Below are 24,909 nucleotides of genomic sequence, written 5' to 3'. Positions count from 1 at the left end.
ACTGGGTTTTACAAATTTATTTCTAGACTTATGGGGAGGTTCTTTTTTTCTTTTCTTTGCTGGAAACTCAACTGTTACAGGTCTGTTGGTGAAAATGTGCATTTCAGACCAGTGATGCCAATAAGTACAATATAAAAAAGGTACAAATCTGAATTGCTTTGCTTTCAATAGATCGTTTAACAATGTGACAAAGCATCTCTGTTGCACGTGAACCCGCTGATCAGCATTTGGCCTTTTAGTACATACAACACTTTAAAGAAACTTTGCAGTACACGCTGCCATTTTCAGTGAAACATATAATATAACCAACAACCACTAACTTAATAATCTTGTTTGGTTCAGAGACACAGAGATGCCACAAACAGAAATGTCTATGAGGTAAGCAGTAAGAAATGTTCCTGAAATTTGGACAAAATGTATCCAAGTCCTCCTGGGTCCTGCGACTGCTAGTAGCATTACAAAAGCTGTTTCCTTTTCTATCTGCATAAGCTTAGGTAGGATCTTAACTGCATTTGCCCTCAAAATGAAGTTCTAATTCTGTTTTGGTTTAGCAGCATACAGGCAACTAGATTATTCTTCACCATACAACTCTGTTAGCTGGCTTATTTATGAGATTTACAGGTTTGTTTTAAATTAGCATTATGCTATAATTAACATCAACAAAAACCCTAATATATCATAACAGATTAAACACACAAAATACTTAAATTCCAGAAGATAACCTATCATACCACATGATGATTCCGAACTCATGGAACACATCAAAGGGTATACAAGAGTTATATTATAATGCACCTTTCATATATCAAATGTGGCTAATAACACAGCTTACAACTACTATGATAATAAACCCCAGATCAGAAAAAGAATCCACTTTATAAAAACATGTAACAAAAGAACCTGACATTATTCAATCTTCTGAAATGTCTGCCGTCTTAATATTAGCACAAGCTAGTTGCAAATCGCGAGACCCATTCAGAATAATGTCCAATGCATTTCAGCTTGCAGTAGAACTATGAGGCATTGTGAACGAACATTAAAACCTGATCTAAACATGGTTAACTGAAGAATGAGGTATTGTGAAACAGGAACCTTTTTTGGAATAGAGCAGTAATCACATTAAGTAAAACTGATCACATAAAAAAAATCTACCCAAACAAAACAAAACAAAAAATGATGTCAATAATATAATTTTCTATGAGAAAATTTAAAACCTATAACATGGCAGTATATGACATTGTATAAACAAAAAAAATGACCACAAAATAGCAGCAAAACACAATGACAAAGATACAGAAAAGCAATGTTAATTTTTTTTCAATTCATGCTGGGAATTTATCCATAGCAGCTCATAAAAAGGGGAGCATCCGCTCCTTTTTTTTTCCTTTTTAAAACTTTTTTGTTTACAATCAACACCTTAGCGGCAGTTTCTCACATACATTTTGCCATCACATTCTCCTCAAGCATCAACTTCAACATCTATGTCCACATCCCTTCAGCTACTTTCTACAATAATAATAAAAAGATACATAGCCAAGATGTGCAAATTTTCTATTTGTAGCTAAATTAAAAAAGGGGGGAATACACTGGATTAAGATTTTTTTTTTCAAGTACACCAATTCTACACTTTTAACTATGGTGCTTTCTCATGGTTAACATTATTTTGGAAACGTCTGGGCCAAATGTCAACGGATCTTGAAATGTCCTTATTTTGAGTCAGATGTGTTAAAATTGCAACATCGAGGGCAGAAAGATTTCCTTTTTTTAGACAAAAGGGGGTGATTTACTGTACAAATTATACTGGCCTTCTGAACATCCTCTGCAATAAATATTCTTTTTAGCCTTAACTATAAATTATATATTTTAGTGTTTAAAAGCCTTCAGTTGTACATCTAGAGACAATTCTCAAAATATGTGTCCTATAGGTAAACCTTTCAGGCCCCTAAATTTATATTTAAAAAACTGAGTTGGCACCAAAAGATTTCTAAGCATCTTTTCTAATGAAAAGGTTAGGAAGATATCCTGGCAATTTTGTGAATGTGATTTCTCTCACTGGAACACGACCTTCAGGAAAAAAAAAAAAACCACCTTTCCTCAACACCATAGTTAAATGCACTTGCTTTGCAATTCCAAGTTTGCACACAAGCACTTTATATATATATATTTATATTTATATATATAATTTCCAAACCATTCCATTTGAAAAAAAAATTCCCACACAATAAAACGAAAGTATTTCCTATACCTAATGAACTGAAAGTGCTTTGAAATGGAATGGTTTTAAAACAATAATAAAAGGATAAACTGTGGATTTAACCTGGACATAATTCGGCTGCGTATCTTTTGGGTAAAAACCAGCATTTTTTTTTACACAGGTAACTACAAAAATAGGACGCTTACAAAAATATATTATGTCACTACTCTGAATTCTCTTTATTACTGGGATGGGATGGGATGTTGGGTCTGTCCCTGGCTATGGTAAGCTGGAACCCTAGAAGCCTTATGCACAGGTAATCCACAGGCACAGAAGATTAACATATCATTATGCAGTATGCTAACATATACTAACGTAAAGGTTACATTAACCATTTATAAGGTGAAGAGGATAAAACCTAAGGGAATAAAATAACATTTACAGATGAATTATAAAGTGACTAAATGCATAAGCAAGCAAGATACAGAAAAGCCTAGAACTGCATTAAAGCTATGCTTTTTAAAGGAAAAAAAAACCCCCAAAACATACATAATCTATCTAAAAAAAAACACCCTCTTCTACTTTAAAAATGGTTGGCTTTTTAATATGCAACAATCAAATCTAATACCTCCCCTGGAGACATTGTGTTTGTATGCGTGTGTGTGTGTATGTGCGCGCATGCGCGTGTTAATGCCTATTTTTACAACATACAGACAAAAACACTTTAATATAAAACTAGTTGATTATTATTGTATAAAATAATCTATTTTTGTAGCGCAAACCCCTGGAGATCATGCAAATACTATGGTTTTCTTTTTAAGACAGTTGGGGGGGCAGGGAGCTGGGGTTGTCTGTTAAAAGTCACAAAAGGAAGGAATAATGAAGAAAATAATGAATGACATTTTCCCTTCTGGTATAAAAAGTCATGGAGAAAAGGGTTTCTGGGGGACAAGATCCTGATTCCAACTCCTTCTCAGATGCCCTTTCTTTGTTTGCTGATGCTGCAAAGCAAACTCCAATGGCTGAAGTCCTCTTAAATATTCACATCTCTAACATCAGTGGGTGTGCAGGAGAGGTCTGCTTCATCTTCAACAGTCTTTGTTTCTGAAGATACATTGTGCTGCTGCGCCTGGCGTAGACTAGATTCAAGGAGGGATTCGATCTGTTCCTGGCAGGCTCGTAAACAATCCTAGGTACATTCAAGAGAAGGGGGAAACACTTTAGGAAGATGCATAAATACCTAATCCACAAGCCCAGGGCCACAGAATTCTTGGAAGTAATGCCATTAAGGGGTGCCCATGTGTCTGCCAGCAATGTAGACTTTGCAACCCACTCCCATCAAGCTTAGTGTTAAGAATTCAGCTCATTTAAGCAGCTATGGATACTTCTGTCACTAATTATCTACTAGCAAATTGGCCAAGCACAGTACAAACTTAAATAAAGCAGATGTAGGCATCAAACTTGAGAACTTCCACATGCAGAACAAGTGCTCCACCAATGAGCTACAGTTCATCTAATACACAATAGCACATATACCAGAGGAAGTTCTTATGCTGTTATTCTCAAAAGAAAATCCCATGAGAAGTCGATACTGATCCTGTCTTTACCATGTTACACCTTCTTAGCGCAGAAACCTCAAGCAGCTATACCCATGATGTGACCACTAGTTTTCATGCAATGATTTGCAACTCAATAACAGTCAACTTGATTTCTTTCTATACTTATGAAAAACAGAAAATACATAAAAGAAACAAATAGAAAAAATAAAAAAGGCTGTATCCTAACTACCCTGAGAACAGCCATTGAGAAACCCCTGAACTATGCCTCGGGCTTCAAGAGCCCCCAGAAGTGGCACAATCTTGTAGAATATGGTTGGGAAGCATAGCTGTGTACATACTCATCCAGGGCCCCTCCCCACCCCACCCCCTGCAGGCCCTTCATTGGCCATTTTGTGAAGGGAGAGTAGGTTGACAGACCATATATGGTCATATCACATGATAAATGTTTAACAAATTAAAAAATATTTAAAAAACAGAGTTGCTTACTTTCATTGATGACTTGTGCGCAGGCACACATTGTTGCCACCACACTGATATGTTAAATCTTGACAAGGACTCAGAGGGGCAGGTGGGAGGGAATGTGTGCCTGCACACAAGACGTTGATGAACAACAGTTACAAGAAAGCAACTCTTGTTTTCATCATCTATCTTGTCGTCCCAAATTGGGCCCTTAATGAGCTTAATACTTTTGGAGGGGGTGAGTCCCTAGGAGCACAGAGAGTGAAGAACAGCTGTTCCGAAGCAAGCTTCGGATCTGGCTCTCAAATCCATAGCGTAGTGCTTAATGAAGATGCTTTCTTTGACTAGGTTGCAGCCTTGCAGATATCCTGAAGGGGAACACTTCTCAAGAAAGCAGCTGAAGAAGCCTGCCCTCTCAATGAATGAGCCCTCAGCTGCAAGGGGCAAGGCAGAGAAAATACTTTGTATGCACCACGAATTGCTGAAACCAACCATCTAGAAAATGGACTGTGATGAGGCTCTGCAGACCTTGGAACTTCGGTAACATGCAAATAATGATAGGGACCTGCTGAACTATCCAGATAATAAAGTATGGCCCTCCTCACATCCAGAGTGTGCAGTTCCCTCTCTCTGAGTGACTGAGGGTTCGGAAAGAAAGAGGAGAGGGCCACCTCCTGAGATAAGTGGAATTCAGAAACTATCTTGGGCAAGAATTTCCAATCAGAATGCAGGACCACCTGAGAGGGGAAGACCTTTAAAAAGAGAGAATCCACCCAAAAGGAGGCTAACTTACCCACCCTTCTTGCAGAAGTGATGCCTATAAGGAAGCATGGACAGGAATGATAGAGGAATAGAAACCATGGGTTCAAAAGAAGGTCTCATTAAGGCTTGGAGAACTACCTCCAATGATCTCTGCAGCATTGGGAGCTGCCAGGGTGGGAACAGGTTAGACCCCTGAGAAAACATTTAGAGAGCTTATGGGCACACACTGAATTCCCCTGAACCTCAACATGGTAGGACACTAAGGCAGCCAAGTGAGACTTGACAGATACAACTGAGAGGCCTGTACTAACCAATTCCCAAATGTATAGCAAAACCTGGAGTAACAGGCAAGTAAAGAGGAACAGGCTGCCGTCAGAACACCACCCCTCAAACCAGTCCCACTTGTATTGATAGCTGTGCTTCATGGAATGAAGTAACACCCTCCTCACAGTGCTGGTGAAGACTTCCTCATTGGGTAAATTCTCTGTCAGGTGGAAATTCTCTAGGTCTGGGCACTTCAGGGAACTGAACATTAGAATGGACAGATTCTGTGGAATCTGGACAAAGCAATTGCCAGCCAATGCCATCAGCCTGGTAAACAAGGGCCAATGGGGCAATCAAAATTGCATCCGTAGACTACACTATAATTTTTGCTAACACCCTTGAATCAAAGGTAGAGGGGGGAATGCGTAAGAGAGCGCTCCCGTCCAAGACAACTGGAATGCATCCCTTGAGTTGGAGTCAACCTCCCCACACACATGGGAAGCAGAACCTGGGAACCTTTGCCAACCATTGTCAGGCTAAGAGGTCTACTTGTGGGAACAGCTCAGTCAGGAAGTGGTCACTCAGGGCCCATTCATAGGTCTGAGAAAAAACCATGCTCAACCTGTTAGACCTCACAATTAATGCCCCTGTAATGTGAATGGCCCTTAGATCCACAGGGATCCAATATAAGACCTGTCACACCATCAATGCTTTGCGGCAAAATCTAAGAGTAGCAGTGCCCCCCTGCTTGTTGATATAAAACATGGCCAAGGTGTTGTTGATCCAAAGAAGGATCTTTGTGTTCCGAAGAATATCTGCAAAAGCAGTTAAGGCAACACAAACTGCTCATATTCAAACAAATTAATATACATAGACACCTCAGATAGGGACTAACACCCCTGGGCTGATAGCTCCCCAACCTTCCAAAGAAGCATTTGTAGTCAGGACCACTTCAGGGAACCAAGGACCAAAAGGAATACCACCTAACAAATTCCCAGACACCAGCCACCAATCAAGGGAATGAACAACAGCCCTAGGAACAGAAAAATGATGACAGGGGCTATGATGCTTGAAGGGGTGAAACTTCCTCACGAACCATGCCTGAAGATCTCTCATATGCCACCTGGCATGAGGGACCACTGCCGTAGTAGAAGCCACAAGGCCGAGTATGGGTTTAAACCTGGGTGCAGCTTGCCATTGGTTCCGTGCTTTGGCACAGATCCAAAACTGTAATGGACCTATTCTGGTAAATGGCAGGAACGCACGACCTATAGCGGAATCGAGTAACGCTCCAATAAACTCCGCCCGCAATTCACCAAGGACGAGTAGATCTTTTTACCTAGAGTGTCGAACCTCCTACTCTCCCGACTGCCAGGGGACAAGTGTTGGCCAGGCTTTCTCTTCAACTTCAAATTTTCAATGATAAAGGAAGCAGAAGGGTGAACGGAAAGGTACTCTGCTGAGTTGGGTTTTACTTAGTACTGGGATTCAATTTACTTAGGGGCTGGTTACACAGATGCTGGTTTACTCCAAACAGGAACAGTCAAGTCCTCAAAGCCCTAAATAATTGGAAGGGAGTACTAGAGTAAAGGTGGCTAAGGGTCTTATCCTTAGGTCTAGCATCAGATGTCAATACATCTAACTCAAGCGCCTTCACCATTTGAAGAAGTTGCTCCCTGTACATCTTATAATTCTCACTGGGGGAGGTAGAAGTCAGATTTGTCACTGCAATGTTGGGCAATGGTTTGGATGCCATTTCAGGGCTGTTATGTAGGGAAACATCCTATGGTTCAGCCCCAGTGTGAAAGGCCCTGCTGGGATCCCAGAGCAAAGGCACTATGAGGAAGATCCAGGGAAGGGTCATCATCCTCTTCTTCTAAAGGACGGTCTCATTGGCTGACATACACTAGGGAGTGATCCATAATAGCCTCCAAGTAATCAAAGGAGCCAGACAGCACTGGGCTGGAGTAACCACGGAACCCTCCTCGTCTAAATCCAAGGCATATTCTTGAGTCAAAGGCTCTCGAAGGGGCAGGATTTTAGCAGGAGGTAACAGCTCAGACTAATGCACCTTAGGGACAGCCGAGGAAGAGCAGGGAGAGCAAGTCTTCTAATACTTAGATTTCTGAACCTTCCTGGGAGGAGACTCAAAAGCTGAGCGCTGCTCAATAATCATACTTGGAGTAGACAGTCTGTTTGGAGCCTCAAATGACCAAGAAACAGGTCTCTTAGGAGGCTTATCAGAATCAGCTGTGACTGATCAGAGATGGAGGGCCCAATCTCAGAACTGACCTGAAAGGGGTTGACTCTGACAGGACCCTTGTAGGGGGATCTGCCGAGTGGGCTTTTCCCCAGAGCACTGCCTTAAGCCTAGCTGTTCTATCAGAGTGTGCCTTTAGGTGAACTTCTGGCATGCTGGGCATGTAGTCACCAAGTGAGCCTCACCCAAACAAATCAAACATCGATCATACTCATCAGTAACTGGCATCTTGAGCAGTGACCACACTTTTTAAAAATCGCCTTAGAAGTCAACATAAAAGCTAGAGAATAAGGTGATATACACAGATACTAGAACAAACAATGGAGGAACAGCTGAGGTCGTCCACTAATCATGGTGGCAAAAAGAAAACTGAGGAGGGTGGGTGTGCCACCCTGGGATCACATGCCTGATGAGTGGGAAAGCTCACAGATGCACAGTTGGGCAGGCGACCTCTTTGGAGATTTTTAGCTAGGGAAGTTCCGAGCGGCTGGCCTGCACATGCACAGGCTTAATATGGGACTGCACGACGAGACAGATTATGAATAATTAACTCCCACCCATTCAGGAAACCCTTCCATCATGAAACCCTAGTTGAGAAAGCTTGACCTAAACAAAAGGTCAATATTTTGTGAATCAGAGGGATAGAACTAGGGGCAGCTTTAGAAACACTATTGCCATGGCTTCAATCTCTCAATTCTCTGATAGACTTTCATGCTTATGTCTTAACCAGGCACTAACAATTTACGTAAGTGAAGATCTAAACACTAAACAGTAGGATGCAAGTAAACAGCCAGGATTAAACGAAAGCAACCCCAGGTAATAAATTATGAGCCATTACTCATGCTAAACATATATGCTAGAACAGTCTTGGATTCAGCCTATTTCTGGCAGAAGGATTTTTACCCACAGGGCATAACTTTTTTGTCTCCCTCTTCCACAGCAACCCAAAATGCTGTTCCTGGGAGTCCTGGTAAGGGCAGAGCCAGCTTGGTGTAGTGGTTATAAACAGCAGCCTCTAATCTGGAGAACCTCATCCGATTCCCTACCCCTCCGCATGCAACCAGTTGGGTGGACCTTAGGTTAGTCACAGTTCTCTTTGAACTCTTTCAGTCTCACCTATACTTACAGGGTGTTGTGAGGAAAGGAAGGGCTGATGACAGTAAGCTGCTTTGAGACTCCTTTAGGTAGTGAAAAGCAGGGTACAAAAAACCTAGTTCTTCTTTAATTTCATAAATCATACCCCACAAAATCTTGTTGGTTTCTAAGGTGCTACTGGAGGCAGTCTTTCCATCAAAGGAAATGCTGTGCTGTATTCAAGCCTTCAACTACAATACAATGGCTATTGGAGAATTCACCACAGATAACGATGAGTAGGAAATTAAAAAGTATTTTTTTCAGATGCTGCTATCAAGAAAGAGGAGGAAAGATGGCATAGCTTGATCTCAGCAGATCTCAAAAGCCAAGCAAGGTCAGGGCTTGGATGGGAGACCACCAGAAAGGTTCTGCAGAAAAAGGCAATGGCTTTTTAGTTGCCTTTAAAACCTCACGCTGGGGTTACCATAAGTCAGTTGTGACTTGACAAGACATTAATAGATGGTGCAATTTTTAAATTTAATTTCTAACTCTCCCTATACCTCTAACCAAACTGTAATCTAGCTTTAAAAATACGGCTACCATTTCTAATCTTAAAGATAATATCTAACTCATCAAAGTGCTTTCTATTTATAAATAGTCTATAGAAATATACCCAGTTACCTTATAGGATAAATTAGAATATTCAAAGAATATTAATAGTACTGAGAGGTAAAGAGCAAAGGCAAGAACAAATCTTATGGCCACTCTGACAAATATTTTGTGGCATGAGTTTTCAGAATACAATTAAGATCACATTCCTTGTTTCTGTAGCAGCCTAACATTAGGTGTTTTTTTTTGGGGGGGGGGAGAGATTTGTCCTGGTAGCAACAGGTGTACAACTATAGTCACAAGTATTAGAAATGGAATGGACCTCGTCAATCACCAAAACATGTATTCCTGTGAATTCGTGTGACCCCTTTTTTCGTGCCAAGAGTGCAGCCACTACAGCAACAGTGAACAGCTACATTAAAAAGGGGAAACAAACAATCTAACAGTATTTTGCTGAAAGATTTTCTGGCTTAGTGTATACTCCTGCCTTTCTCACAAACATAAAGCTTTTCCAACATGTTTAACTCTGTGTATTAAGAACTTTGAAGTTTCCTTTTGGGACTGCCTTTCTGATTTAACCTATGACATGTGCTAGCCCTTGCAGTGAACCCAGTCTTCCATGATAAATTGCCGTCAAAAGTGTTAGGATGTGCATGACTGAGAATGAATGTTGTTTTCTTGAGATGGTGACCTGCCTGCTGTTTTCTTTATTTTCCTGTTTCAATTCTGCCTTCATTCAGAAGCTTCTTGTGTGATCTACCAGCTTTTCACTGATTCTGCTACCACAAGAATCTTGTCTACCACATGGCATTGGGGGTAAAATAAGATTAAAAACCCAAGCAAACAATTCTCAGCAAGTCTCTTCTGAGAGAGAGGGAGGTTAATCCTACCTCTAAGCAGATCAGACCATCAGTTACAGCTCACTGAAAACAAATAACCTTTGACCTTTACTGGTTTAAACTCTAGTGTAATATTTCCTCTTGACAGAGACACAGTATTTTAAATAGCAAAGAGAAACACACTATATCCTAAAGTCATTATGCTGTAGGCTGCCTACATACCACAGGCCTTTCTCAGCAGAGACATTAATATGGTGTCTCTGACCCCACACATTCTTATTTAAATTCCAGAAAGGATTCACCTAAGAAACGAACACAAGAACTAGGCTTCCTTTAAGAGTTTTTTTTTTTTTTTTACTTCTTTCACTTCCACAAACTTTGAGATTGATTCAGCCATAACTATGTAATAAATTCAGGCATTCCAGACTGAAAGAAACCAATTCATATTTATCTCAGAGTAGTTTAAATCCTGGTTCAACATTTGTGAAACTTTATCACTGACAATCTCCCACTGGGGGTGTGCAGCTGAGCTAGCTTTGCCTATAAAATTAAATCCACATATACTGCCAGTATGCTGTAATGACCCGAGTATTGGACTTAACCTGGGAAGACTCAAGTTCAAACCTCAACTCCACCTAAGTGATTTGGGGCCAGTCACTATCTAACCTGCTTCACATTTGCAAGAGGGATGTATGCCTTTGGGGGGAAGAGTGAATTAAAAATGTAATCGACTACAGTGATCAGCAATATATACATAATATTTAAAACATTAATCTCCTGCCATGTCTCTTTGGATTCGGCAGCGAGGAAAATGTTCTTGAAAGTCCAGAATGGCGAGTTCCTTTGAAAATAATAAAATTCATTCATTCTTTCATGACTCCAGTCTATAGAACAAAACACCAATATTTTCTCTTTGCATTTTTACAGCCCCCATCCCCACCTCTTTAGAATTTTTGCTAGTATGTTGTCTCAATTTTTATGAGGAATTTCTTTTTAGTTTTTCCAATAAAAAAATTGAGAAATTTAGCATTATATCAAAAGCTTTCAACCACATTGAAAACAGAATTTTAATCAACTCATAACTGCTGGTTTGATTCTACTGACTACAGGATTGTACAACTTGTAGCAGTGCAGTAATAATTCCTATGTATTTTAGTTTTAATACACATATTAAATGAATAATCTGTGATAAGGCTAACAGCCAGTTATTAAAACACTAAGCAATGATTCAAATGACTGTGGACACCTATGTCCAGAGGGAGTTATACAGTGGCCTACCTGCTTTAAAGTCAACTAAATGTCCAAGGAACATTGCCTTTGAACTCTAGTATATAGAGTCAATCCATGAGGCAGTCTGGATTTCATGGAAGTTAACGATGCATGGTCTTTATATAGAAAACTCTATGCATTCATGTCAGACAAATGGATGTAAAGTGAGCTCAAAGGCTACAGATGAATTCAGTGTGAATGGTCACAATCCTGCTTCCCCACAATGAAGAGGCTGTACAAACATATACCATGTTATATGAGAACCAAATGTTGGAAGCATGTGTTAACTTTATAATCAGTGTATTAACTTTATAAATATGATTGAATTGATTATATGATTCAATATGATTGAATTGTTAAGACTTGGTTCAGTTTAAAGTCCATTGGTTGAGATTCCAAAGAAAATATTAAGGACAAAGCATGCTTTGGAGTCCTTTGGTATTTGCTGTAGACTACAAAACAAGGGTTTGGATCCTATGAAACTCAAACCACCTTTGTGTTCACTCAGCAGGATCCAACCCAAAATGTTCCATGCATAAAGATGGCTGATAAATGTATTCCAGTAGTAATATGGGATAACATGGAAATACAATCAAATATAGCAATGTTCTGGTCTAGAAATGAATGCCAAGCAAAATTCAGTTGTTTGGGATGATTGGGTCAGAAATAGACTAATGGAAGACAGCCCAAGAGTTCTAGCTGTGGTTATCACATTTCTAATTACCACTGCTCAAAAGCAAAATGAGAAATGGGACTCTTACCAACATAAACTTGAGCTATAAAGGAATGTCAGTTGGATGATATTAATTTTTACTTTCGCTTTCTCAGGGTAAAAGGTATAACTTTAATTACAAAAACTCAAATTCTCTGGGTCATTCATTCTGGCAAGAATTCTAAGTGCATTTTAAAAATGTTAATGCAATGGTAATGTTTATGAATTCTGAGCTCAGCTGCCATGCAGATCTTTAAGTTCACAACTATAGATGAAGAAGACAATCTTGAGTTGCAGCTAATTCATGGTTATGGGGCATTTCATGCATAAGACTAGTAGTAGGCTGCTCTTACAAAATGGATGGCTAAAATTTGGGCTTGGATTCCACAGAGGTGTTCCATAGATGGAAAGGGGGCAGGGATTTTTGCAGATCTGCTGCAAGTCTCCAACTATACCTCCTGTTGCTCGTCCCGGGCTACAGCAGGAGACAAAATGGGGGAGTCTTGGCACATGGAAATCCCTGGGAGATTAAAACCTAACTTATCCTGTTCTTGATCCTCCAAACTGAATAACCCCATTTCAATATAAAGAATAAGCTCTAAGCACATTCTGGAACTTCTAACAAACACCAGCATCCTGTGTTGCTTAACAAGCCCCACCCCCTAACCTCCAATGCAATGAAGAAGCTGATGTTGGGGGTGAAACTGAAAACCCTAGTGCAGATTTCCTCATATACACCAAAAGCAATTATCTGGATCTATTCTTAACAATGCTCTAGAAATCACTCCCAAATTATCATGGACTGAATCAAAAAACAAACTAACTCCCTATGTAGATCACTAACATCATGCAAAAGCTTAAATAGGCACTAGAAGAAGAGTGCATACAATGTCTCAATAAATAGGCTCTACAGTAGTTCTCAAAATTCTTCTCATCAAGGACTGATTCTCTGGTGCAAGGCACAAGATAATCCTTGCCTTCCACATACTGAAAGGCACACCTTTGGATCTAACGTTTGCACTTTCAACCATGGAAGTCCTACTCTTTGACCAGGTCATCAAAGCACATTGTTTCAGCTGGTTCAGAGGTCTAATGTGACAGAAGCCAATTCTCAATGTTATGTATCAGAATTAGTTTAAGTATCATTTTCTTTTACATTAAAGGTAAAGGTATCCCCTGTGCAAGCACCGAGTCATGTCTGACCCTTGGGGTGACACCCTCTAGCGTTTTCTTGGCAGACTCAATACGGGGTGGTTTGCTAGTGCTCTCCCCATCTTTCACATCACATATTCAATAACAGCACAAGACAGCAGGTATCTCAGTTGGCGCAAAGAAACTCATTCAAAATGTCTTGCTCTGGATTGAGGCTAATTACGCAGCGAAGAACCTGTATTGTTCACTGCATTTGAATAAGCAACATTTTCAGCAGTAAACTGAGGCAGCTGCTTAAAAGAGCAATCCAGCATACTCTAGTTATACCACTGAGACCCACCCATAGGGCTACTCCAGAAACATGAGAACTGACAAACAGCTTTTAGAATCCAGTCCCTCTGAGCACTACTGCTCTACATCTTCCAAACAATTTAATGGAGGCACATTTGAGAGACTTTCAAAGACTGCACAAAAATGAACTAGGAGTCTAAATGTTAGGCAATCAGACACTAAGCACATGACACAGGCACAAGTCATGCTGCTTTCAATGGAATGTACTCCCACATCAGGGAGCAAGGGTTTCTATAGAGCTTTTGCTTTCTCTCAGTTTGGCATGTCTGCACCCCACAGACAATTTAGAGGAAAATCACCCAGAATGCAGGTAGGAGGTGATATGGCAGTAACGTTTGCTAGTGCGACATTCAGTTTATCTCAGGCTGGATCTGCTGAGGTCTCTTTCATTATGCATATAAATGGTGGACAGCCCAGGCAGAGTTTGTGGTATGTGTGGCTTGCACTGAGTGAGTGCATCAGATTCCTGGAAAAGACTTCATAAATTTGTCCCAAGTTTATTAAATTACATAACAACACTATAAAAGGCAGAAATTATTGTCCATTCACTATGAATTCCCAGTATGTACAGAGACCTCAGCATTGCTTTTCTACAAATCTTAATATTTTGTATATTTATGGAGATATAAAATGGAGGCTTTGGCCCTTCCTCAAAGATCTGGTTACAAACCACAGGATTGACTTTATTTGACTCACTGCGGGCACTTGGGAGACCTCACAAGAACCCCTCTTCAAGCCCCTATTTATTGGGTTTTCACATTGTTCCAACACAAAGCTAAGCTCTGCCCCAACGTCACACACCATTAGGGCATGGATCATTGACTCTAGGTCTTCCTTGTAGGCTCCCTTCCTGCCCATTCATTCATGAAAGGTTTATTGCTCGTCAGTTACTGATGAGCATCTCCAGGAAGCTGCAGAACTTTAAAAGAAAGAGGAAGAGGACAAGAAAGACCATCTACTTTTTAACATTGTGGGGCAAACTGTTTAAAAAATGAAGAGGAATTCAGTAGTATCTACAATACAAGCCTATCACATGATGCTCCATTTTGATCATCAGAATCCTCTTAAAAATGGGTTTTCTACACCATTTACCATAATAAAGAAGCCCAAGAGTGGTCAAAACAAAAGTGAGGATGCCATTAGATCAGTTTATTGCAACTATTATTTTCTTTACTTATTTTAAAGTATTCTGTTCTGCAATCTAATGACCTATCAAACGAGTAAATATAGCCTCAACAACTGCCAACGAGAATTCCTTCCTTGGGGCTGGATCCAGCACACCTGTGCAGGCTGAAACTCCAGAAAGACTGCTGTGGCCACTTGCACCAAACTTATTGTATCCATAGTTGCGTCCACTGGTGTGGGAACTTGTGTTACTAATCCCTAGTTTTCAGGGAGTGAACCCAGCACTTGCTTCGTTCTCAAAATGGCTCCCTGAAGCACAAGATGGGAGAGGTAGAAGATGGTTGCACAAAATCTTGTGTCAAGCAAACTAGGATGGGAGCAGGAGATGTTGTGGAATCCTTTCTGCATGTGGAATTATGCTAAGGAGATTTCTTTTTCCATTTGTGCATTGCAGGATGGAACCCAGGCAGTTACTTTACTAAGAAGCTCAGAAGAAATAAATTTCAGCCTATGCAATGTTACCCGTAACTAACATGCAGCTGGTGAAGATGACAAGAATACATACTGAAAACAAATTCTGATTTTCACCCAAACAGAATTTATATGATGGCATATGATATGACACCAATACAGACACACAACCCAAAGCTTTAGAGCTTCAGATGAACAGAATCACTTACCGGATCACATTTGATAACTTTTGATAGGAAATGTGTGAGACATTGATACGAGAGGAAAGTGTTAGTGTTTCCAAGGTGAAGGCCTTGCACAGCTGCTACCACGCTACCAGCAGCAATCATGGAAGGTGGATTTGAAATAAACTTAACATCTGTTGGGAAACAAAAGGAAAGACAGGTGAGCCTGTTTATGTACATACTGTTCCACTTTTCAGGATACACATAAAAGAAGTTTGGCCAAATTTTAAAAGAATGGAATTGTGTGTGTGTTGGGGGGGGGGGGGGAGCATTAGATGCAGGTAAAAGCAACGTAAGTACGTGCTACTGTGAATACGTGCTTCTAGGCCTTTTTCCTTTTAACAGAAAAAAAGGCCATGGATTTCTTTGAAAGGCCATGGATTTCTTTGAAAGGATAACTAATTCTTGCCAATAGTTCTGTACAAATGTATTTCAGTCAAATTCACTGAAATCAAATAGCTTAGATGTAGGACTGTAGTTTCCTCAAATGTTACATTTACCCAAGTATTTATTCAGAAAATTTTAATCCCACCTTTCAGCAAAACCCCCCACCTGCCTAGGTGGCAACTCATCACCACAAGAAAAGCCCTCTTATCTGGTTGCAACCTACCATACCTGGGAAGGACCTGAACCCTCCTCTGCACTTCTTACCAAATGGGCAGATTCATGATACTTTTAAATATCCAGGCCATTTTGAAAACATTCAGAATTGAGCCTTGAAAATGGAGCTGAGGTGTCTAAACTCAGCCTTAGCTAGAGTTTATTAGATCCAAGTCCATGAGGCAGGTAGGACACCAGGGGTTATGGCAGTGGTCAGAATTCTATCCCCAAAGTGAAGGTGTTCCCTTGAAATCTTCAAGTTTGGTTTCTGGAAGCTCACCCTCACCCTGCCCCCTCCCCAAATATGTATCATCTAATGACAGAAAAAGCAGTGACAGCTGCTTAGGCCAGCGTATCATCTTTTATTTCAACAACATCCAGACAAAACATTCCTGTCCACCCCCAATACTGGGACACTGTGAAATATCTAGGCTCCATATTGGATCCTGCAGTAGGAGAGAACTGACCAAAATGGGTTCCTCTCTACTCCACCACCAGGAAACAAGGTTTGGATCCAACCCTAATTATTTACGCAATTCTCTAATTTTGCTTCCTACTCAAACTCGTTATTTACCAAAAGAGCATCCAAACCTCCCATTTTATTTATAATTTCTCGGAAAGAAGAGCCATGGAATACAATGAGACTTTTTGTATGGGCCAGGATTGCAGTCCAAGGAATCCAGCCTCTCTGAACACAACAGGTTTGATTCAAGGATTTCCTTCTGCCAAATGGGAAGGCCTTCTCTAATGGAAAGAAACTCTGCCATCTGAAACAAGCTGTTCACTTAGCAATAGGGAGTCCCAGGATCCAACAACTAGAAGTTAAGTTTGAATAAAAATACCTTCACTAAAAAAAAAAATTCAAACTCCTTGTGAAGAAAACTGTAAATATATAAGCATCAAGATTCTCAATCTTACATCTAAGTGGATAAACTAAATTTCAATAACCACTTCCCCTTTGCAAGTGTTCTGCCTCAACCTTTTCTCTTATCACTGACTGATCTCTATCTTGGCAACAGGGATTTAAGTAAATGTGGCATAACTAAATGAAGGGGTCCCAAGACCTGGCACACAATCAGTTACATTCTGATGTGACACCACGCTGACAAGAGCCTGGGCCCACTTCCAGACTTCATTGCTGTAGGTCTTGTCACTAAGCCCCTCCCAGGTCTGCCTGGCCTAGCCCTGCAACTGAGAATGCTACTCCCCTTTTTAAAAGGTGTAATTTATATTTCCAGGTTTTTCAACTCTTTTCTGGCATTTGACCATCTCATGCACAATCAGGAATTAACACATGGAGAACATGTTTATATGAAAGAGTAAAAGTGAAACCAGAAAATGACAACTTCTGTACAGAACTCCGTAACCAAAACACCTTCTCACTTACTGGGAGAAATCCAGTCTCCAGAACAATCAACACCAAGTTTTATTTGCATTCCAAGAGGCCACTACTGAGCACTTTTGAACACAAAAACCAAACAGTAAATTATCAACAAAATGGTCTTTGGGAAACATTAAAATCTTTTATTTTTCTGTTCTTTGTCAAAGACAGCATATGTATCCTATTCTAATTCACAACCCTATGCCTCTTTTCATTGGGCAAGTCACTTCATGGCAGGGGTGGGGCTGACCATTTAGTAGCATTTACTGATCACTATGGGTGATTACATCAGTAATAAGGTGAGGAATGAATGGATCCGACTGGTCTTTGAAAACATAGTTCACAGGTATCGTTATTTAAACACTTTGCAATATCTGAAAACACTTTTCTACCAGTTCATATTTTCATATTTACCTTATTCCCAAAAGCCATCAAACAAATGTCCAGTGTTTACTCTCCAAAAGAGGCTGGAGAGGAAACATATTTTCTTTTGACTGTTCAGTCTAATCTGTCCAGTTACGGAAAACTTACTCTACTCTTTAGATTTGGAACTAATGGCCCGAGTTTTAAACTAATAGCGAAGGTTTATGAGATCACTGAAATAACAGCAAGTTTGAGAAATCTAGAAAGTATTTCCTTTCAAAGTGGTCATATAAACAGGGACAAGAATTCCTCGTCACACCCTCTTTCTTTCCGAGGTGGAAAAAGTGATAATGGAGTTTAAATGACCAGCTTGTGTCTGTCCCCATAACCACTCCAGACAAGCAGCATGGACAGACTTTTTGTTGCGATACAACAAGGAATTATTTGAGGCAGAGACCACTAATTTCAGCATATTAATCAGGGGGCCCCTCTTGGCTGTAATTGGATGCCCCCAAGTGAAGAGTGTGGCATTATTGTCAGCCTCCATCGCCTCATCTCGCGCTATTGAGCGCTCAGGAACAAGGGGGCTTCGGTGAGATGAATTAGACCTGACACAGTGACAATAGAGAAGGGGGCCCCTCAATTGAAGCACACATCCCCAGTAGCCTATCTGAGACTTCATCCAAAAAGAATAAACAACTTCAGTGTTGTTAAAAAAAAGGGGGGGAAGAGGAGAGAGAAGAATGCCAGCCACCCTGAAGGGAGGACAAAGCAAGCATCTAGGCGCTGTAGCGCTTAAAAAAAATTCTGACAAGGCAAGTCACCCCTTTTCCTTTTTAAATGGAGCAGCAACTCCATCCGTCTGGAGAGCTGGGGGCTATGAATGAAAATCTTTTCATTGAGGCAAATCAAAACTCTGAACATAAATCACTGGCTGCAAGATGCAACAGGTTCTAACTGGTCACATACCTTGAGACTTCCAATTTTGGAAAGACTCGGAGAATAGGAGGATTGTGGCAAACTTGTTTCAAAGGAAGGGCTTTGCTCCAGTGAAATCACATTAAAGGCTGCAAGTAATCCCTCCAAAGAACCGAGGATGTTTAGACAACCAGAGGCCCATCGTGAAATACAGAATCGCCTTATATTTGTTCCTATTAATTGTTTTGCTTCTGTCAAGCTGGGTCTCCTCTTGAGCACTGATCTCAGCCTGGGTCAATGAAGCCTCATTTCCTCTTTGCCGTGCCATAGTCTTCAGTCAGTTGAACAGCTTTTAGTGATTTCCCCTCCCACAACATACATGGTAAAAACATATTCAAAACAACTAAATGAAAACTGACAAAGCAAACCCATTTTGGTTGACAATGGCAGGCGGCAGCAGCATAAAAGGAGCTGCTCTTAGTACCACCTCTGCTAGAGATCGCCATTGTATCCAGAACAAAGTGGCACACAGAAACCTTCAGACATTTTTTCTGCTTTCACCTCATTGACACCATCCTATTATTGAAAACAAGCTGTTATTTTGCAATCTTCATGGGCTCTCTTCTTATTTCTTATAAAGCCCAGGTTGGGCCCCTAATAATATCTAACAAGCTAGGAAGGGGCTTTTGTTTTAACAGATCTTGGATCAAACTTCTTCAGACATTTGGTTTTAATAAGATGTGTTTACCATTCAGATCTGAAGCACCCAACAGAGAAATAGCCAAATCAATCCCCCCCCCCCCACACACACAAATTTCTTTCCCTGGTATCTGTCTGGGAAATCCTAAATCAGACCCTTTCCCAACAACAAGAGGTGACTCTTGGGGACAAATGCACCAACATAAAACCCTATTAAGCACTGTTTACTTAGGCAAAATTCCCAGTGACTTTGTTGAGGCTGGTAGCTCCCTTGTTGACCTCCACACTTCCTTTAAGGCTGAGGTTTAAAAAAAAAAATCCTGGACAAGGTTTGCATTCACCAATTCATTTTCCAGTTCTACATATGGCGTTTAGAACAATGTTTAAGATAGGCCTTGGGACGTGCCTTCTAAAAAGAAACACAACAACACTGACAGCGGATCAAAGTACTTGGCTCTTTGCAAGCCTCCAACCTTTGAACTATTCTTGTTTTCATCCCTGTGCAACTGCAACTGTCAGTGGCACAACCCAGGTTAAACATCCCCATACCCCATAAAGGAGGCTGGAGGGGAAGGAGAAAGAAACAAAAAGGGCTCTTAGAGTATTGAGGTAGCGACAAACCTGGCTGTGCCCCCAGGGAGGGCTGCTTCTCAGCAGTAACCCCCTCTTTGGTTTACTGAAACTGATTGTTTTAAGTAGGTTAAAGAGTATTTTAAAACATGCTAATAATTTTAATGGCTAGGCAAGGAATACCTCCCCCACCATGTCCAAAACTGCTTGCCATTCTGCCAGCTGGTCCAGGATGAAAAGACAGCCAGAAAACAGCTAGTATTTACATATTTCTCCTTGGAGATTCTGTGGCAATGTTTCTGAACCAAGCCAGGTAGTCAAAGGGGCCGTTTAACAACTTTAAGAAAAAAATTTGTTTGGGAATTTTTTGACCAAACTCATCTCATTGCTATTTCAGCTAAGAGTTACTTCAAGTACTAAACAGAGCACTGGATTTTGCCCATTTGAGACTGCTCCCTTCAAGAGTCACATTTTACCAAATCAATATCCCCAGTGCTTTCTTTTATGTGCTAATTTTACAGCAGCACACTGCAGATTTCTGTTCAAAAGAACATGTGCTGAGGCCATGTTTGGTTCCTTCTTCTTTTGCTATTCCATGTCTCTCTTGCCTCCTTGGAATGGAACTTTCTTTTTAAAAGAAAGAAAAAACTCTATCTCTAAAGTTATCTATTTGCTACTTGCTTAAAAAATAGCAGTGACTGTTCTACCTGGACATCAGGAATGCAATGTTACATTCCTGATCCCACACTCCTGCTAGTTGTTTGTGAGGATTGGGGGAGGGGACTGGCAATTAAGGAAATGAAACAGCAGCAAGAAAAGCATGTGGCGTTCCAGAATGAGTCTGCACAGGCATGCACATATTCACAGATTATGCCTGAAACCCCAAGCCAGGCCTCTGTGATAGTCTGAGGCAGGGGTAGTCAAACTGCAGCCCTCCAGATGTCCATGGACTACAATTCCCATGAGCCCCTGCCAACAATGGCATGGGCTCATGGGAATTGTAGTCTATGGACATCTGAAGGGCCGCAGTTTGACTACCCCTGCTCTGGGGCCTAGTTAGTCTCTGGGTCCTCTGGGCTGCATGTATACATGGAATCAGCAAAATACATGGGCCGATAGCTGTTGGCCATACAGCCCTTGCTTGTCATACTTCATGTTCCACCTGCCCTCAGTTAGCAACTGTTTTTTTTTCGGGGGGGGGGGGGGGAGATACAACTTTTAAAGTTCCAGGAAAAGCAGATAGAAATTTCTCACCCCCAGAAACAAACAAAACCCAAGTTGTAAAAGTATTTAAGCGTACAATGCAGGAACTTCTTGCCTGGTTTCCAAAACCTAGATCCTTTTTCAGCTGTAGCACAGCTGAGCTCCCAAGATGTTCTCTCTTCACACAGAATTTATTTTTCTCTTGAAATTGTCACAGGAAATACTTCTTCCTAGAAAACTTACCTTTGGCCCAGTGATTCATGTTTTGCAACAAGACAGTGCTAATCACAGGCCTTAGCTATGCTGAATTATAGGTTAAAACCTATGAGGTTCTGGGCAGAGGTAAGGGAAGAGGGTATGATTCTTGGGGGTACACAGACAGACAACACGCCTTTGAAGGGTCTGAGGCTCGTACCTGTAGCACATAGAGCCACAAAAGTCTGGGCGTGTTTACGGATGATCTGCTTGCTGTCCTCCGCTACAGGCATTTTGGCTAGAAAATGTTCAATAAAATCATGAGGGGTCATTGCTGCCAGGTTCCATTTCAGCTTATTCACCAGAAGCAGTTCCATTTGCTGCAAAGATAAAAAAGAAATGGAAGGGAAGAGGATGGGGGAAAAATGGTTAAGTTCCCTTTATAAACAGATGGAAGCACACTGTTTGTTATACTGCCCCAGCATCCTAGGGAGACTTGGGTCTTTTGCACATGGTGTACCATCCGAAACCATACTCTTGCCAAGTGCAGCAGCAGCTATGCCACCGGAGAACAGAAGCAGACGAGTAAAATGATTCTCTGCATGAAAATTACATAATTCTCTTCCCTCCCCCTTTTCCAACGCCACCATCATCCAGCTGCTGTGAACCAAGGTGCTCTATTAACTGGGGCTGTCATTTGGGCTTCAAACACAAGAGGGCACCAGCCACCCATTTTTCCAACCCCATCTTGTTACTGTGAATGTTTTTTGGCAAGGATTTAATTTATTAGGGAATTTTCATTCAATTAATTTCTGCCATGTGGAGGAAGGATTCTCTCCCATTCAGCTAAAGGAAATCTGATTTACAAGCCACCATTACATATTCCTGGGATTGCAGTTTAACAGTCTCATTCCGGGCATATATTTTTGAAAATCTCAGGGAGTTCCATAGGATTAATCCAAAGGGCATAGGATTGCTGCAAGCATTACACCTATCAGACCCAGAAATACTGAAAACTGGCCTGATCTTTAATCCATTCACCCCTATACAAACTCCTGGTTCTTTCCAGCAAGAATATCTAGAAGTTGCACAGGTAAATCGGTAATCTTTTTAGAACAAATTCATGCAGTTAATTTTGAGGAGAAGATCTGCAGGAAATTGTTGATCATTTTCTCTGTGTCATTTATGGTTTTGTTTTTCTGATGATATGAATATGAAATTACCAGTAATTCGTTGGGTCTAATGGAGTTGTCAGTGTAAATGCACAATTTTTCCGCAGTCAGAGGAATAGTCTCCTTCATTTTTGAAGCCACAAACATACAGGTAGCTCCCAAAAGTTGCAAACGGCTTTTCTTGAGGGGTTCAAAAGAGAGATATCGGTCCAAATAATTCATCGCCAAAGGAAAAACCTCCTCTTCGCATTTCTGTTCCTCACAAACCTGCAGCAAAATTAAGGAGAGGGGAAAAGTTGAAATCAGAAATTGGTATTTTAACACAGGCATTATTTTCAGTAGGTTAGAGACAGTGAAAACAAATGAAATTCGATGCATCTCACTATTAAAAAGTCAAAGAAAGTCAGGCTTGGAAAAACTGAAAGAGAAAGTCGCAACAGAAAATGTGGAGTGAAAAAAACGTGGTCGGCACTGAGAAGAAAAGAAGAAAACTGACTGACGGGTCTTTGAGAGCCCTTGATAAGCACCCCAAACAAGAAAATGGGGGTCAAAATGCTGGGGGGTGATGGCCCAGTTACCCCCTATTGGCTTCAGTTCACTTGGGTGCTACCGATCCCCCTCTTTGGCCGAGAGTCGAGACACAAAGGTGGCGTCCAGAGAGGCAGCTGCGAGTTTTTTCCCCAGACGTCATCTTTTCAAAAAATATTTAAAAATATTTAAAAAATCCTCAGCGGCTCCAAAATTGCCTGAAAACAACCCCCCGGGGATCCTTTACGGATCCCCCTCGTGAGGGGACACGGAAGGCGCCCCACGGGAGGGTCCCGAAGTCAAACTCCAGGGCCCCCCTTCCCCTCCTCTCAGCCCCCTCGAGAAGCAACGTGCGGCATTTCCCAGCGCCTGGGCCACAGGGGGGCCTTCAGAAATTAATTAAAAATAGAGCGCGGCGGGGGAGGGCTTCGCAAAGCGGCTGAAAATGTTGCCCGAGCGCCCCTGGTCTTGCGGGGACCCCCCTGAAGCCTGGCCTGCCGGCGGGGAGCTGGAGCCACGCGGCTTTTTGCCGGGCGACCCGGCCGACAAGTTGCAGCGGCCGAAGCATGTCTTCCAGGGGGAAGCCCACAGAATCTCCTGGTCTGAACAAAGGAAAGTTTCAAGCGGCGCAGCTCCCCCAGATCCCCAGCCCCGCGCCCGATCCTCCCGCTGGCCGACCCCCCCCCCCGCCCCACTGCCCTCCGGCCGCTTCTCCTGCTCTAATTATTAATAAACACTTGGCCTTTGCAATAAAAGAACAAAGATGGCGCATAATACTGGCACGGGGAGCACTTGCATACGTGTCCATGGATATTAATTTAAAATAAAATCCCAGGCAACTGCATGGCAAGCTCGCCGGGCTGTCCCAAGAACCTGGAAGACGCCTTCGGGGCTCCTGGATCCTAGTAATCCCACCTCGGGATCCCCCCAGAAGCACCGGAAAGGGGGGACGCGCTTGGGGACTTGCAAAACTACTTCTCCCCCCCCCCCCGACTGTATTCTATATTGAATGGGGGGGGCAACATATGCATGACAGTGGGCGATCTGTCGTTGGGCTTTGCCAAAACCTACAGCCAAGAAGAAAGGCAAGTGGACGGAGGCATGTGGCGGGAGGGGGGGGAGCGCGCTATCTCCGGCAGTATGTTTTCGGGTGGGGGGAGACACGGGACCGCTTCGCTTCCAAGCAGCCCAAGCTTTTGCAAAGCACGTTTACCAACCTCCAACATCCAAGTGGCCACTATTTTCCTCATATATGGTAAGATCTCCTTCTGTACGCACTTGAAGTAGGAGACCGAGGGCGAGCAGGTCTCCTCCGCCTTCAGCATAGTCTGCAAGACCCTGTCATTGAGCAAGTTGGCATCTAGGTAGGCTCTCCGGATGGTCTCCACTTCACAGCACAGCAGCTGATGTTCCATGTCTGCCGCCGCCGCCGCCGCCTCCTTCGCCCTTCTTGTGCTGCAGGCAGCGTCGCTCAAAGGACTGAGTCAGGCTCTGGCGCTTCCCCTTCCAGGAGTCCCTCGGATGCTGCTGGCTGCTACTGCTGCTACAGCCCTCTGGAGGCTGCAAAAGTTTCTAACTTCCAACAAAACTCTCCTGTATGGGTCCCCGTGACGTGACTGTTGTTAAGCGGAGATCAAAGCGCCCGGAGAGAATGCGAAAGAGAGGGAGAGGGAGAGAAGCCAAAAGCAGGGGGCAGAGCCCTCGAGCCATCCCATAGGCTCCAAGTCCTTCCCCTTTGCCGAGCTGGAGACAGAAGCCGAGCTCTTAATGCAAATGCAAATGAAGGCGAGGGCTTGCTTTCTGTTTCGGGGGAAGGCGCGAGGCGGCGGCGGGGGAAGCCCAAATTGTCTTTTCCCCTGGATCCGGCAGGAATTTGTTCAAAATGAGAGAGGACTCCGGAGCCGGATGATGAATGAGACTAGGCCACACACAGACACTGCCGGGCAGAGGTGGGGA

At 42.1% G+C, this 24,909-nt stretch overlaps 1 protein-coding gene across 1 annotated transcript; it reads right to left on the bottom strand.

Annotated features, from left to right (window-relative positions):
* Nucleotides 1–2: 2 nt before the first annotated feature.
* Nucleotides 3–24,711, bottom strand: CCND1 (cyclin D1). The gene is made up of 5 exons (XM_077322077.1): nucleotides 24,171–24,711; nucleotides 22,477–22,692; nucleotides 21,474–21,633; nucleotides 15,310–15,458; nucleotides 3–3,383 (listed from the first exon to the last, which is right to left on the bottom strand). The coding sequence occupies exons 1-5, from the start codon at nucleotides 24,366–24,368 to the stop codon at nucleotides 3,228–3,230; spliced, it is 879 nt and encodes a 292-aa protein (XP_077178192.1). The 5' UTR covers nucleotides 24,369–24,711; the 3' UTR covers nucleotides 3–3,227.
* Between the last annotated feature and the right edge of the window lie 198 nt (nucleotides 24,712–24,909).

This window comes from Paroedura picta, chromosome 2, assembly GCF_049243985.1.
Source record: "Paroedura picta isolate Pp20150507F chromosome 2, Ppicta_v3.0, whole genome shotgun sequence".
Lineage (NCBI taxonomy): Eukaryota > Metazoa > Chordata > Lepidosauria > Squamata > Gekkonidae > Paroedura > Paroedura picta.
Note: the sequence above shows the minus strand (reverse complement) of the source record. Positions and strands in the feature narration are given on the sequence as shown.

What these genes read in the sequence shown, in the direction of transcription:
- CCND1 (XM_077322077.1), bottom strand. Translation starts at nt 24,368, where the DNA reads ATGGAACATCAGCTGCTGTGCTGTGAAGTGGAGACCATCCGGAGAGCC. An exon ending in TGGCCACTTGGATGTTGGAG is followed by an intron (nt 22,693 to 24,170) that starts GTTGGTAAACGT and finishes ATTTTGCTGCAG; the next exon opens with GTTTGTGAGGAACAGAAATG. An exon ending in TGTGGCTCTATGTGCTACAG is followed by an intron (nt 15,459 to 21,473) that starts GTACGAGCCTCA and finishes GTTTCCCAACAG; the next exon opens with ATGTTAAGTTTATTTCAAAT.